This window comes from Symphodus melops (assembly GCF_947650265.1).
Source record: "Symphodus melops genome assembly, chromosome: 4".
NCBI classification, from domain to species: domain Eukaryota; kingdom Metazoa; phylum Chordata; class Actinopteri; order Labriformes; family Labridae; genus Symphodus; species Symphodus melops.
In genome coordinates, this window is record NC_136694.1 from 16809779 (window position 1) to 16825062 (window position 15284).

The 15284-nt window shown below is 37.1% G+C and overlaps 2 protein-coding genes across 2 annotated transcripts; both read left to right on the top strand.

The window, feature by feature from the left end:
• The first annotated feature begins 1388 nt into the window (after positions 1–1388).
• Positions 1389–9037, top strand: rhebl1 (Ras homolog, mTORC1 binding like 1). The gene is made up of 8 exons (XM_079342551.1): positions 1389–1835; positions 2507–2578; positions 5445–5512; positions 5765–5847; positions 6216–6272; positions 6379–6426; positions 7189–7270; positions 7370–9037. The coding sequence occupies exons 1-8, from the start codon at positions 1784–1786 to the stop codon at positions 7460–7462; spliced, it is 555 nt and encodes a 184-aa protein (XP_079198677.1). The 5' UTR covers positions 1389–1783; the 3' UTR covers positions 7463–9037.
• A 377-nt stretch (positions 9038–9414) lies between these two features.
• Positions 9415–15177, top strand: prkag1 (protein kinase, AMP-activated, gamma 1 non-catalytic subunit). Its single transcript, XM_079342550.1, has 13 exons — positions 9415–9710; positions 10422–10473; positions 10598–10698; positions 10786–10867; positions 10956–11014; positions 11106–11151; positions 11234–11288; positions 11922–12048; positions 12278–12443; positions 12542–12579; positions 13086–13232; positions 13349–13448; positions 13598–15177. Exons 1-13 carry the CDS (start codon positions 9702–9704, stop codon positions 13606–13608), a joined length of 993 nt encoding a protein of 330 aa, XP_079198676.1. The 5' UTR covers positions 9415–9701; the 3' UTR covers positions 13609–15177.
• Positions 15178–15284: the final 107 nt, after the last annotated feature.

Here is a 15284-nt window from a genome sequence, read left to right on the forward strand (position 1 = left end):
AAGCAACAACGTGCTTCACAAATGCAAAAAAGTAAAAACAGGAAAATATTTAAAAATAAAAATTGCCTTTTAATCCCACGGTGCGACCATCCTCATATGAACCATCATGTTTCTGTAACAGGGCTAAGATTTCAAATCGGCATATAAACATACACCAGCTAAACTAAATAGCCTGATGTATATTATTTTATTCAGATGGTGCTATTCTAGTTGCAGATTGCTGTTTGTGCTTCCTAAACAGACACTCTTTGTTTTAGATTAAAAATAATATATCTCGTAAAGTACTCCAATTAAATATTATGACTCAAATTTGTTTTAAAAAAATCATATACCTACTACTAACTGTAAAAAGTGTCATTTCATAAATGTTTTCCATTATTATTATTTTTAAAAATACAAGTGAACAGTATCATACCAAACAAGTAACACGTTTTATTGAATAGTTTTTTTTAATACTAGAAATACAAAAAGGTAACATATTGACAGTTTAAACACATCTTTAATTGTTTAAAAGTCAAATATTTTAAATGAATAACTTTAGTTTTGTCTCAATAAAAGTCGACCATGCAGGGAATGTGGTTTTGCAATTGCAAGAAGCCTATAGGACAGTTTCCAATGCTGAGATTAATTAATAGGATCTCATGTAGTTTATTAAGATTTGACCGGTAATCTTATTAGCTGTAATTTATCATTATCTAGTTTGTTCCATGATGTTTGAACCTTTGATGAGATGCAGCCTATGAATGAAATGTTTTATTTCACCAACTTTTCTTTCTTAACATTTTTCAGTAAATAAATAGGGTTACTAGTGTCCTGTAAGAGAGAGAGTGTCAGAAGTTATGGCATATACTTTAATAGCGTAGTTATTAAAATTGGTCATTCACAAACTCTACATTTATCAAAAGATACTAGAAGATGATGTTGTTCTCTTTTTAATTTATTTATCTTCGAACGTTTATTTGTAATATAATAGAAGTGATTGTATTTATTTATGCTAACATTGATTAATGAAGTTGCCTATCTTTGTATGTGTCTGTTTTAATCTAATGGTAGTTTGTGTGAAGTTATATTAATCAGTGACGGCAGTTGACCTGCGTAAGTTGTCGGACAAGCAAAACATTGTAGGGATCCCTGAATCCAAAACTTTCAATATATGATTTGACCGACCACCTGTTTGCATTCCCAATCCATTTTACTGAAATCCTGTCAGACTATTGCTTTGCACTAAAACAATGAAAAGCCACATTTCATATACAGCACTGTAAATTGTTCCTTATGGCTTATTTTTAACTCTAAAAAGGGCTAGTTGCACGCACACCAAGGGGATGCACAAAAGAGTGACCCCTGCTGTACACATAGGCAGGATTGAATTCACGTCCATGTCCCCTCTGACGTATTCGCTTGTTTTACGACGGTGTGCTTACACAATGACAGTTTCCGTCACGTTGACTGGCACATCGTAGTCGTGTTGAACAGGCGGTTTTTTTTCGTTGCATGTTCACGCTGAAACGTCTATTTCATAAATTATAACTAACGATCGACATCGTTTACAATATAAGCAACAGAGAGAGAGATTTAGTGGGTTATAAACAAGCCGTACTTGTTGTACTTAAACTCTGAACTTCCAGCGCGAGGCCCAGCAGAGAGCTCGAGCGGCAGCTCTGAAAAGTTTGTTGTTGTCACGTGACGTGAGACGAATGTGGCGATAAAAGTTTTGTTTCGGTAGTAAAACTAGGTGGCTTTATATTCTTACCATAGCCAATTACATACCGTTTTCATCACAATGCCTCAACCAAAACATCGAAAGATTGCTGTTATGGGTTACAGGTCTGTAGGTGAGTAAAGCACGCGAGCTCGTGTACAGCTAATGCAGGTCAGCTAGCTGGCTAACATGCTAAAGTCCTGGCTTTGTTTTCCTCCCGTGTTTCCGACTGACACTATTAACGCGTGGTTACCTTTGTTCACGCGTCTTTGTGTTACACAAAGCAACTGATTACTAATCAACACTGAGAACAACTTTATCCCGTTGAATAGATGAAGCCATCTGCTACTATTTCTGACGTGTTCATGTGAATAAAGGTGTCTCAGTCGACGACATCCTGCTTTTGTGCCAGAGGACGAAATAAAAAAGCTGTACAGACTTATAATTTCGATTATCAAAGTAAATAAGCTTGCTGTCGTCATTTTCGCCTTTGAATTTCTAAAAGCTCTTTACACAACCAATGTACACATTTTCGACATTTTAAATGCAATGTAAAAATAAAGCGGGCATAACATTGTATGAATATATTTAAATATTTTACTTTGTTTGTTCCTACACTGGAGACAGCCAACGTTATACTTTTCACATTTGTTGATTTTTTTTAAAATATAATTGTGATAAGCACAGAAGTTATAGCTTCTTTAGCCTCTGAAATCTTTTTTTTTTTCAAGTGATACGATTCGTGAATTGTGAGACTATTGGTGATTTGTATTCATTTTTTTGTTTGTTTTTTGCATTGCACAGGAAAGTCATCTCTCACAATACAGTTTGTGGAAGGACAGTTTGTTGACTCCTATGATCCCACCATCGAAAACAGTATGTATCATTATTGTCTTTAAACAGACTTTGCTTTTGTTACAGCTGATAGATGTATGTAAAGGACTATATCTGCAACTGTTTTAAATACTTTCTCCATACCTCACACATTTGAATACATTGCTTTGAAAGTTCAAATCTCTTGTAACAATTCATTGACTGTGCTAGGTGTATATAGATCACTATCATTTAAACCTTGTGCAGTCAATTTACAGAAATGTTTTCTCAGTTCAGTACTTTAAAATCCTGGTTTTGAGTGATTTTAATTCAAATTGGTTGTCATATGATTCATGGAGCTTAAAAGAGATGTGTGACAATCTAAATCAATCACACACAACTGAACCAACTAGACTTCATTTCAAAGATCCGTCAAAATCATCTTTGATCTAATTTTTACCAATAGAAGGGACACAAGGCAATGGCAAGGGATGGCAATTTACTGTCATCTCTGTATTCGAATTACCTAATGAAAGAGTAGTCACAGATTATTATTTGTATGATTATTATTTTTATTATAAAAAAAATAATCTCGCATCACGACAGCAGCGTAGGCTATATGTACTTCGTGCTGTGTTGCTTAACACTCTCAAAGAGCAGCCTCGTACTTGTTTTTCTCCGTGATGGTTGCTTGTACTCCGGCTTGACAAATACCCTGAGCTCTCTGAAGCGCCTTCTATAAAACTTAATGGAAAGAGCGTTTTGGTTACTAGCAGGCTAACGACGTGTGCGAACAGGGCTAGCTAAGGACGTGACGTGAGACTGCCTGTTTCGGTCTCCGCTGTTTTCCAATTGTGTTTTAAGCATCAAACTATTATTTCTATAGTATGCAATTTTAACGCCACAAATCTTGCTCTAAACATTCATTTCATCGTTTTATCATCACTTTTCTTGACTGACATGTCACAGGTCTAGAAGACAGTTCTATTTGTAGTGCTTTTGCTTTCTGTCTAATTTTTTCCTTGAGAGTGGCCGCAGCTGCCTATTATTTTTGTTGACATCTGGCTTGTGTGTACTAAAGCTGAAGCCGTGGCCGGAGAAGTCATACGTTTGTATCCCGTTCATTAAAATAGAAAGCTGAGTCACAAGAATAAAGCTGTATGAGCCAAAAGCAGCGCTTGCACAGGTGCGCGAGTAATGAATTGCAACTTGAGTAATGGAGTCACTAAACGAGTGCTCGTAACCAACCCTATACCAGACTAGTGAATATACTCCAGACATTTTAAAAATGTTAATGAACAAGTCTTTTTAAATGACATTGTTAACAGTAATATGTCAAACATCTGAAATACCTGATGTGGACTGTGCAATTAAATATTTTACAAATCCATTTCTTACCAATATCAAGAAGCATGCACCTTTTAAAATGTTAAGGGTTAAAGACAGATCAAGCTATGGTTCTCCACTGAATTATTATCATTGCTGTTAAAGGAAAGAGACAAAGCCTGGGCTCCAGCAAGACAGACAGCAGCCCACTCGCTTGTATTCAGACAACTCAGAAATAAATGCACACATTCACTAAGAAAGGCAAATACCTCTTATCAGGAGATGACTTCTAGTTGTTGTTCAAATTCATCAACATTCTGGAAAGCAGTGAATATAAGAAAAAATAAATCCTCGCCATCTATCCCTTCTTACATTACTTTAAATAATGGCCAAACAAATAAAATCTCAGAAATTTGCAGTATTTTTAACAACCACTTTGCTGCTGCTGAGAGTTAGTTTGAAACGGTGTGCTCTGGAAATGTCAATAGCCTGCTGTTGGCTTATATTTCCACCTTTAACCAATTCCTTACATTGATTAAACAAGCCTTCTCCTCCTCTGTTGTAATGGAGGCTCTGCACTCTTTAGACATTAGGAAAGCAAATTGAGAAGATAATCTAAAACCATAATTTCTAAAACTCTGTGCCCCTCCAATCACTGAACCAAGTCTTTTTAATCTCTAAATTTCTACTGGAGTTGTTCCTCAGGTCTGGACATAAGCTCACATCGTCCCCCTGCATAAGGGTGGTGAGAAAAACGAATTTAACAATTACCAGCCGATTTCCAGACTGTCTAGCCTCTCTAAATCCTTAAGTCATTCGTCAACAATCAACTAATTTCAAGAAATTCAGTCTGAAGTCTTCATCAATCTGGTTTCAGAGAAAAACACAGCACCATATCAGCAACTACCTCAGTCACAAATAATATGTCTGCTATTGATCAAAGGAAACACTGTGCTACCCTCTTGGTTGATTTTACCAAAGCTTTCGACACTGTTGATCACAACATACTCCTGCAGAGGCCAAATGATGTTGGTTTTGACAACTCCTCATGGAAATGGTTTAAGAATTATCTGTCCAATAGATTGCAATGTCTGACTGTGCGATACAACAAAGTTGGTTGGCCTTCACTAACAGTCAGACGTGACTGGCATTTGGCATGTATTTATTTATAAAGCACTTACAGGTGATCTGCCAGCATACATCAATTCCCTTTTAACCTGGGCTGATGATCAGTATCTGACTAGATCAACTGACTGGCTGGTGTTAAGGATTAACACTAACATTGGTAAAAACACCTTTTACCTTTTGTGCCGCACATACACACAAACGCGTGTGTGTGCGTACGTGCGCGCGCGTGTGTGTCAATTTAAAAACATGAAAAACAAATGACTGTGCTCATGAGTCTCACTGTTATTAACTGTAGTTGTCTGCTTTGCTGCTTCTTATTCTGGTCTTATATTCAATGTATTAGTCTTTGTTCTTTAGTCTTTGTTTTTTTAAATTTGTATTCTCAATGATTCCTCGAGAATAAATAAATGTCAATGAATGCATTTGTCTCAATGTAAAGACATGTTGACTAAAACCAGTTGCCCCCTCTCCCCAGCCTTTAACAAACTGGTCAGTGTGAATGGTCAGGACTTTAATCTTCAGCTTGTTGATACAGCTGGACAAGTAAGTTCATCTTTCACCACATCAATCTGACACAGCCACTGCTTTGAAATGACAACAAATCAGATTTATTAGATCTTTAATTAAAATGTATGCATTGCTGGTATTGTCTGTGGTATGTCCTCTACGGTGTACTCCGTTGTGTATTGAATTACTTGCTTAGCTGTACTCTGAAGTTGTTTATACGGTGCATAATATTCACCATCACACTTTTACAATTTTTCCAAATAACTTGATGCCTCTCTCCTTCTCTAGGATGAGTACTCTATTTTTCCACAATCTCACACGATGGATATCCATGGTTACGTCCTTGTTTACTCTGTGACCTCTGCGAAAAGGTGATCAAATAGTTTAGATTTTTGTAATCTTTAAGCACTATGAAGAATACACAGTACACAGTCCCAAATCAATGTGTTTTCAAAAAAATAATATATAATATCAATGTGTGTATTATAATTTAAGTTAAAATGTTTTACCGTTCATAATAGAAAATGTCAAAGGGCTTAAGTCATTTTGAAAGTATTTTTAAAGGCTTTCATTTTTATGTGGTTTGATACAACTCCATGTTGTGCCTGGTTTCTCTTTGTTGTTACCAGTTAAACATTCAGGGACTTGCTCTGAATGATATTTATTTTTTAGAAAGTAAAAGCAATTTACCTGATCAGTTGTGCGTGTAAAATGTACTTTATTTGTGCGTTCTTTTCAGTTTTGAAGTTGTGAAGGCTCTACATGACAAGATGCTGGACATGGTTGGGAAGATTCAGTAAGTTTGACTGAATCTTTTGTCGTCATTGTTTCTAAAATTGTCCCTTTTTTGTTTTTCCATAAAACTTAGTTTTTCCACTTTTGTTCCTTCTCTTTTTGTTTAGAGTCCCAACTGTTCTTGTAGGGAACAAAAAAGATCTCCACATGGAAAGGTGATTAATATAATGAGAAGTTTTACAAGGACAAACTTTGTGTGTTCTTCCTGTGAGATAAGTAATAACACTGTGAATTCTGATTTGATGCTCTTTGAATCTATAACTCAACGCCAGGCAGTTTTGAAGGGGTAGCACTGTTTGTATTGGTTAAACATGATGACATTGTTTTTCTTTGTGAAATAAATCCAAAGAAAAACAGTTATCTTATAAACATATATTGCCTTTGTCTAGAGAACATGTTTGTTTATTTGGGGGGGGGGGGGGGGGGGGGGGGGGGGGGGGGGGGTGTTGTGACAGCGACAGCATAGTCATTTACTATGTTGTCTTGTATCATTATGTATCACTCTGGACATCATCATATGCCAGTTTGCATCACCTTAAGGGGCAAACTGGATTTAAGTATTTAAGTAGTATTTTAAGTATTGGCACAAAATAATCGCCCCAAAATGCTTTCCCCTCCTGCCTGATTGAGTTATATTTGCTTAAACAAGAGCCCAAGCTCTGAAGTTTATAAGTGAACATGCAGTATGCTTTTACAGTCTTTAGGAAAAAAAGTCTTAAACTTGAAGGCCAAAGAATTTTAGAGAAGCAGCAACAGTCAATGATATAGAGAATATTTGAAAGCCTAACCTTTGAAACTATCCACATACTTGTCTTTTAGGCTCTGCTTTTATTTTGAATTCCACTCAAACTAGATCTCTGTCACTGTTTATTATACAAAAAAAGAGTTCTGTGTAAACTGAGTGTTTTATTTCATAGAGTTATTAAGCCAGAGGAGGGAAAGAAACTTGCTGACACCATGGGTGCTGCGTTCATGGAGTCCTCCGCCAAGGAGAATGAGGTAATCAAAGAAATCTTTTGAAATACAATCTAATTGATGCAGTCCAAAGTTGTTGTTTTTTTTCTGACGCTCTGACGACAATACTCTGTGTCAATAAAGACTGCTGTGGAGGTTTTCAAGCGGATCATTTTGGAGATGGAGAAAGCTGATGGAAACGCCCCTCCAGAGGAGAAGAAGTGTGCTGTAATGTAGGAGTGTATCCAGGACATCAGTAAACTGTCACTGAAGACAAGAGGCACATCTTCACCGGCCAACAAATCACAACCTCACAAATACCAAGACATGGTAGTAGATTGATTTCTGCTCCACCATGATACCAGCTTGATTTCCATAGCAAGACAACTGCCAAGACAGTCTGCAAACTATCCCGGTGAATGTAAAGGTAGAAGTTTCCAAGAGCAAGATAAATCCGTTCAAGGCAAAGAAGCACAGTCAACCAACACCTCCTTTAGTACAGGAATGTTATTTATGACTTCTGAAAATCTTAATGTCAAGTTAAGCCAGAAAGAATCAAAGAAAAGAATAGAATTGAAAAGTATTTGATCCTTTTACATTTTTTTCCCAATAACTTAAAAATGGGTTCTGATGTCTGAGACATTATTGGCTTATGTCTCATCTCATCACTGACTAGTTTAGCTAATCTAAAGTGAGGACTTGTAACCTTTCAAGGATTATCTAGCAGGTCTCTTTTTTTGACAGTCACAGTACACATTGCTTTAAATGTGGTGCTAAAATGTCAGCATTTCTCACAAATAGTAGATTTTCCCAGGAATGAGGTTTCACACATTTAACCTCACTTGTTGTTTCACTGTTCCATTTATGAACTCATCTTCAGGTACTTTTCACCAATGAACTCTGGAACTTGTGTCTTCACAATGGAGGGATCTGTTTCTCTAAACTCACATTTAAAGCTCTTCTGTGAAGCGGATTAGATCTTTGTATCAACAGTGTAATTCTTGTAATTTACTGTAATGAAGACATATTATTGACATCCCACGGACATTTATTATAGATATAAATAGATCATTGATATTAACCAGTCATGGCCTTTTTATACAATATAAATAGAATCAAAGCTAGTTTATTATTGGTTATATACTGAGTGGTACAGGTGTGCTATCCCTTAAATATCCTTTCATAGAATATATGGTTTGATATGCAATATAATTATGAACATTGTTGATTGGCTATTTTTTCGAAAAGTTTTGAACACTGCACAAAACGTTAAGTGGCTGAAGGCTACAAAGTTAGCTCATGGGTAGAATTCTATGGATAATGCCAGTTTAATAAAAAAAAACTAAGCCAAGTTACTTTTTTATTGGATATGGGGTCTTGTATGATCACTGTCAGATGCTCAAGATCCTGAATGACTTCTTCCTCTTTGCTCTTGTAGCCTTACAGAGACGTGGCACACTGTGTGTTTGTCCTCATAATCCTGATGTTGTACCTGTAGTGGGTAATTGTACGTATTTTTTTTTTTTTTTTTTAAATCAAGTGCTTTGCTGAATAGGTAGTTTTTTCGGGTGATTGCTGATGGTTAAAGAGAAGCTGGTGATGCTGTGTCTTGTGCCTTAGAGATCTTCAGACACCCCCCCCCCCAATCTTCTTCTTATTAAGGTGCTCTTCAAGGCCCTCCCCTTCTTTTCACTTGATACTTGCAGGTGCTGTTGTACACCTGAACACCATTGTACCCTTTTGGGGTTAATGTTAATCCAGAAATCTTGCTGTAAACAGTTTTGTATATAAATAAATCTGTTACTCATTTGATGTGTTGACTTTTGTTTCATTATTGAGGTAGCAAAAAGCAGACCAGAGGCTTATACATTAGGCTGTATTACTACACAGTCAACAGGTGGTACAACGGCGGATGGACAACATGACACTCATCTGTCACCATGATGGATTTCTAAAGTTTTATTAATACATTTTTTGTCAGTGTTACTTCGACAGTGATGTGACTAAATTAATTACACATTAGTCAGTGAACACCGGCGTTTCGTTTTTATAGGGCCAACTTTTATTGAGTTATAATGATGCGTGCTTTTGCTCAAACGAAAGCTTTCAAATAGTAATGTTTGAGTTGAATTTATTAGATAGTAAACACTATTTAAATTTACCACCGTGTGGAGCTCTTCTTTAACTTGTTTAGTGAAACAACGACTCTTGGCTTTTAATCCACTGTACTTCATTAACCACTTCAACCTGGTTGGTTGGTTTTGATGTGGCAATTTTATAACTTCACATGCACACTTTAAACACTCGTATCGGTGTATTATAGGCCGTTCAGATTTCTTGCTGTGCGTTTGAGATTATGGTGCGATAACTAGATGTATTACGGTAACCGTCGTACTGCTGAGTTGTTCCGGAAGACCTTCAAGAGCCTCGATCCTACACACTGATAATTACAGACAGGCGACAAGACGAATGGAATATGGAGTGTGTGAGTTACCAAGTCATTTTCACATTGTTTACATCTTCAACTTTTCGAGCTAAATTTCGTCTCGTACAACTTGAAGACTTTCCGAAGAATGCTAATGAAGGCTAGCTAACTATAAGGACAAGCTCGTTTTTAAGGAAAACAAATTCATCATATGAAGAAGGATTCAAAACCAGATACCGGTGTACAATCATTCCTCATTAAAAACCATTTGCTCCACCACGTCGCTGTATGATAATAGATATAATAGATTTAAAAGCTGTAATGGAAAGTCACCTCTTCTAAACGTCAACAACAAAACATGACGCTAGCTAGTTAGCTTTGCTAGTGTAATAACTAAAGTGTAGCGTTTTTTCACAAATTAGTGCCAACCCAGTAATAAATAATACATATTTGATTAAAGCTAGTCGAAACTAACATGTCAATTCATATAACCGTATATATCCTGTGCGGTTGACATACGAGAGCATTTGTTCTTAGCCGGTTTAATATTTATCAAATTAAGACGCACACTGAAGTCAGGATCCAGGGTCTGCTGGGGCCCCCACGACTAGTGTTTACTATTATACACAAGACTGATAACTCCTCATGAAACACATGTTGGTTCTGCTGTAATGGCAATGTAGGCCTAACGTCTGTTAAACCATGTTTGGACAGTTATCTAGACAAACAGAATCTTAATGACCTTCATTTATTCCTTTTCTTTTATTTCAGATCCCAGTACCTGTCGATGATCTAGAGTGCAAAAAGGACGCATTGATAGAGGGTACGTGGCTTGTTTTAATGTTGTAACACAGACATAAGAGAAAATGAAAGTGAAATTTAACAGCACAGAAAGTGCGATTAAAAGCTCGCCTCTCTCTCTCTCTCTCTCTCTCTCCTTCCTTTAGACCCAGAGCACAATGTGTACACCAGGTTCATGAAGTCCCACCGCTGTTATGACCTGGTACCTACAAGCTCCAAGTTGGTTGTGTTTGATACATCCCTACAGGTGAAAAATGAATGATGAATCTAAAAAGTGTAATGTATTTCTAATTGTATATTTCACATTAAAAACAATCTGTAAATGATTTCTCAGGTCAAGAAGGCTTTTTTTGCTCTTGTTTCTAATGGGGTCAGAGCAGCACCTCTATGGGACAGTAAGAAACAGTGCTTTGTTGGTAAGAAGGATTCTAGTTGAAACACATTGAGTTGGTCGAACTTTGATTTCATTACCTGCTGACTTGATGCCTATCTGCGTCTTCACAGGTATGCTAACCATCACAGACTTTATAAACATCCTTCATCGTTACTACAAATCTCCCTTGGTAAGATGGTCTTTGTAGTCCTTTACGAGATCATCTTGGATTGTTCCTCAGTGCCCTTTAAAGGTCCCTGCTCTTTTTCTCTATGTACTAGGTTCAGATTTATGAGTTGGAAGAGCACAAAATAGAAACATGGAGAGGTAAGCATCTGTAAAGTCAATGCTACTGTATCGTACTTAAAAACTTTTATAAACAATTTTTTATTATAATTTTTTTTTATAGAGTTATATCTACAAGACTCTTTCAAGCCCTTGGTTAGCATATCTCCTAATGCAAGGTGAGTGTGTGATCTTATTCATGCTTGGTTGTAAATATCATTTTGGTTGTTGGTTTCAAATATCTGTTTCCTGAATACATGGTTGTTGCATGCGGGGGTGTACAGCTTGGGGGCATCTGTTAGCCTTAACAGTTTGTCTTTCTAAAGCAATGTCATTGAGGAGGCAAACAATGGTTTGCTTACACTGTGTGTACTAATGTTTCTGGTGTAATACAAACTCCTCCAACCCTTGTTATTTTAACCCATATCTATGTACATGGAGGCACAACCCTGGAAAGAGGATAGTGGCAGTAATATAGGCAGTTTCTGTACAATGTGTGATTGATTGAAATGCCTGAATCAAAAATACAATTGCAAACCTTTAGATGTTTCTACACTGTTCTAAGAGAGAGAGAGAGAATTAAAAGGTTGATTGGTGATCTGAAGTTTTTTTCTTTTCTTTAGACCCTATTCACTGTGTAACCACTGTACAAAGTTTACGCTTGCATTATTTCGTCTTTTGCCAAGATATCTGCGGCTTAACTGTTTTTTTTTTTTTTAGGTACACTCGCTTAGCTTCATATTATCTTACAGGGTTAAGGTAACAACTTCTTGCATGTGAAAAACCTTGATCCTTTGTTCCTCTGTTCACAGCTTGTATGATGCAGTATCATCACTGCTGAAGAATAAGATCCACAGACTGCCTGTAATCGACCCACTGACTGGAAACACACTTTACATCCTCACACACAAGCGGATTCTCAAGTTCCTGAAGCTTTTTGTAAGTCCTCTCTCCTCGTTCCTACTTCTAATAAGTGAAATACTTCAATAATCTGTTGCCCCCTTTTCAATGTTTGAGTTTAATACGAAGCCACCAGTTGTGTAGTAAAGTGTAGGAGCTATTAGCTACTCCCAAGAAAACAGCATACGATAAAACTTTCTTTTACAGAAACATCCATTTCCCATACAGTGTGGATTAAAAATGGATAATCTCTCGTTACTGTATTCAGATATCAGAGATGCCGAAACCCTCGTTCTTGAGTCAAACCTTGGAGGAGCTGAACATTGGGACATTCCAGAAGATAGCAGTGGTCCGCACGGACACGCCGCTTTACACTGCGCTCGGTATTTTTGTTGAGCAGCGAGTATCCGCGCTCCCTGTTGTGGATGACAAAGGTATGACAGTTAGAGGATGTGTCGTCCTCGTTCATTTCATGTTGATGACCAGACGCACGTTGACTATTTGTGTGTTAATATCGTCCTCTCTTCTGCAGGGCGAGTGGTGGATATTTACTCCAAATTTGATGTCATTGTAAGTTACAATGTCTACTAACCTTATTTACAACTTTTATCACCGCAAGCAATGTGTCTTCTAATTACTCACTTTTCATTATCAATTAATTTACATCAATTTTTAAGTTCAGAAAATAATAGGTACAGTGCTTATAATGCATTCTGTTTAAATTGACTCTCAGTCTGTACCCCTTCAATTATTTTGTCTACTCTTAAATATGAGGGAAAAAAAGCTCAACATCTTCCTAATTGGAATCCTAAGCCTTATTATTGAAGTCCTTAAAAAGCTATGACATAGTAAGTGATAATATAGATTTAACAGAAAGTTTGAATCTGAACCTCTATCCTTTGCTGCATGTCTTCCCCACTCTCTCTCCTCCTACCATCTCCGTCTCTCTTCAGCTGTCCTGTCCCATAAAGGCAAAAATGGTCCAAAAAGAGCTTTAAAAAAATATAAAAAATCTATAATTTTGTGCAATGTTCGATATCGACATATTTAACCTGAAGCCTTGTGTTTAATCCCAGAATCTGGCAGCAGAGAAGACATACAACAACCTGGATTTGACAGTGACCAAAGCCTTGCAGCACCGCTCGCAGTACTTTGAAGGAGTACTCACTTGCCACAGATACGAGACTCTGGAGGCGATCATCAACAGACTGGTGGAGGCTGAGGTGAGAGTTCATAATGCGATACCAAGAAGGCGTCTCTTGTTTGACCTGACTGGATTTTCAGTATTTCCTGTCAGTGTTTAATAAACTAAACTTCATTGGTCCCGGGTGTCACTCAGGTGCACAGGCTGGTGGTGGTGGACGAACAGGAAGTAGTGAAGGGAATTGTCTCCCTTTCCGATATTCTCCAGGCACTAGTGCTCACTGACGGAGAGCAAGGTAAGTGAAGCTGTGTAACTGTCAAAGATGTTTCAAGTTTTTATATAGGCATACAGGCCATTGGATTTAAAGTATTGTTTCTGTCCTTAAATTGTCCTAAATATATTCATGGTAAACTAGAAGTCAGAATTTGATTCTTTTGCCCACAGGCTCAGCTTGAAGAAGTTACTAAAAACAAGGAAAGGCTGCACACGCTTGAGAGGAGTCAGATCAAAGGTGGAAGAGAATTAAGGTCTGAGAAGAGAAATAATGTCCTCACCGTCTCCTCCCGGCTTCCCTTCATTAACATTATTGTTCGCCCCTCATCAGCAAAAACATGTTTTAGCAACACAGCAATATAAACCTGGAGAAGCACAAGACAAGAAGCTCCTGTATGTTGAGCCAAATTCTGAGCCAAAAAGGAGAAGAGAGAGATCACCTGAAAGCACAAGAGGAGCTGAAGCCTCTCATCTCTCTGGCCGCTATGGCTTCTTGTGCTGAGCTGAGTTGTGAAGAACCACAAATATATCCAGAATAAGAATTAAATATTCAATTACTAGCTACAGAAAAAAAACTAATTCACCTGTTCTGCCTTTTGTTGGCTATTATAAGTCTAAAACTGGATGTTCATTCAGTGTACAACAAGAGTCATTAAAGAAATAGTAACTTTGTCAGATCATCAGATTTAGATGTTAGGCCATTTGCCTGAGCCTTATTCTATGTACATTTACATGTATGATGTTTTCAGGCGTGACTTATTTTATTTACTGTTAAATTATAACTTTTAATAGGCTCACTTTGTCATTCATTTTGAACTCCCTGTTCTGATTTGTAACACGTTTAGTTACTGAAGTATTTGTCTATTTGCGTCATACATAAAGTGCATCATCACAAAAACAGCAACGTGACACGTTTGGGTGAACATCATCGTTTAAACACAACACCTGGAAGACACGGGAGAAAGTCCATAGTCTTTACTAATCAGTTACATGTTAAACACTTCATGGATAGCACATTAAAGAGGAAAGGTCAAAGTCCAACAAAACATGTCAGTGAGCGGGTTCAGACTCGGGAATTTATTTCAAGAATTTGAACCCTGTTTCACAGATCTGAAGATACGGAGCTGTCAAGTCAGACAGTTTAATCAATCGACTCCAGTCAGTCTGTGAAGAAATTGAGGCTTCAGGGTTGAATTAGTTGTGTCAAAGAAGAAAACGACTTGAAGCTCCTGATACGACCAGAATTGTAAAATGTAGTGCAGCATTTTAAATATGCTGTTCAATGTGAATGTTAATAGTCCTGCATTCTGTGAGTGAACAGGCTCTGGGTAATTAAGGGTTTTATGTTCTGTGTTGTGAAGAGGAAAACAATAATTGTTTAATAGATTTGACTTTAGAGACAAAACTTTTCTTCCGGTTACCGACACCCACACGGGCAACCTTCCCACCCCTTTGAAAAGTGACTGGTCACTTTAAAATCAAGGGTCAGTTTAAAAAGATTGGTTGTTCATTGTTTGATTTATGTCTTTTTGGTGTAATCTGTTGACGTCAGTTACGGTCAGTTTAATGCAACCGTTTGCATTAATGAGCATTTCCTTTTTCTTTAAGAAAAACCAGGAACATGTCACATTTCCCGTTTAGCTATATATGAATTGAACATGTCCAACTCTATGTAAATGCACAGTTTTTGTACTAATCTGAGACTATAATGTAAAGGATGAGCAATAAAGACTGACAAAGTTCCTTTTAAATGTCTGCATCTTGCTTATTAAGATAGGTTCACAGCTGTCTGCTATCAAAATCAGAAAGAAGGTCTTCGTCATTTATCAAGATCATTACAAGGGATCAGTTTCAAAGA

Excerpts from the sequence above, each read along its gene's own strand:
- rhebl1 (XM_079342551.1), top strand. The coding sequence starts at position 1,784 with ATGCCTCAACCAAAACATCGAAAGATTGCTGTTATGGGTTACAGGTCT. Across the intron at positions 6,427-7,188 it reads AAAGATCTCCACATGGAAAG|AGTTATTAAGCCAGAGGAGG; the intron begins GTGATTAATATA and ends TTTATTTCATAG. Across the intron at positions 7,271-7,369 it reads CCTCCGCCAAGGAGAATGAG|ACTGCTGTGGAGGTTTTCAA; the intron begins GTAATCAAAGAA and ends GTGTCAATAAAG.
- prkag1 (XM_079342550.1), top strand. Across the intron at positions 10,699-10,785 it reads TGTTTGATACATCCCTACAG|GTCAAGAAGGCTTTTTTTGC; the intron begins GTGAAAAATGAA and ends ATGATTTCTCAG. Across the intron at positions 12,444-12,541 it reads CCCTGTTGTGGATGACAAAG|GGCGAGTGGTGGATATTTAC; the intron begins GTATGACAGTTA and ends TCTCTTCTGCAG.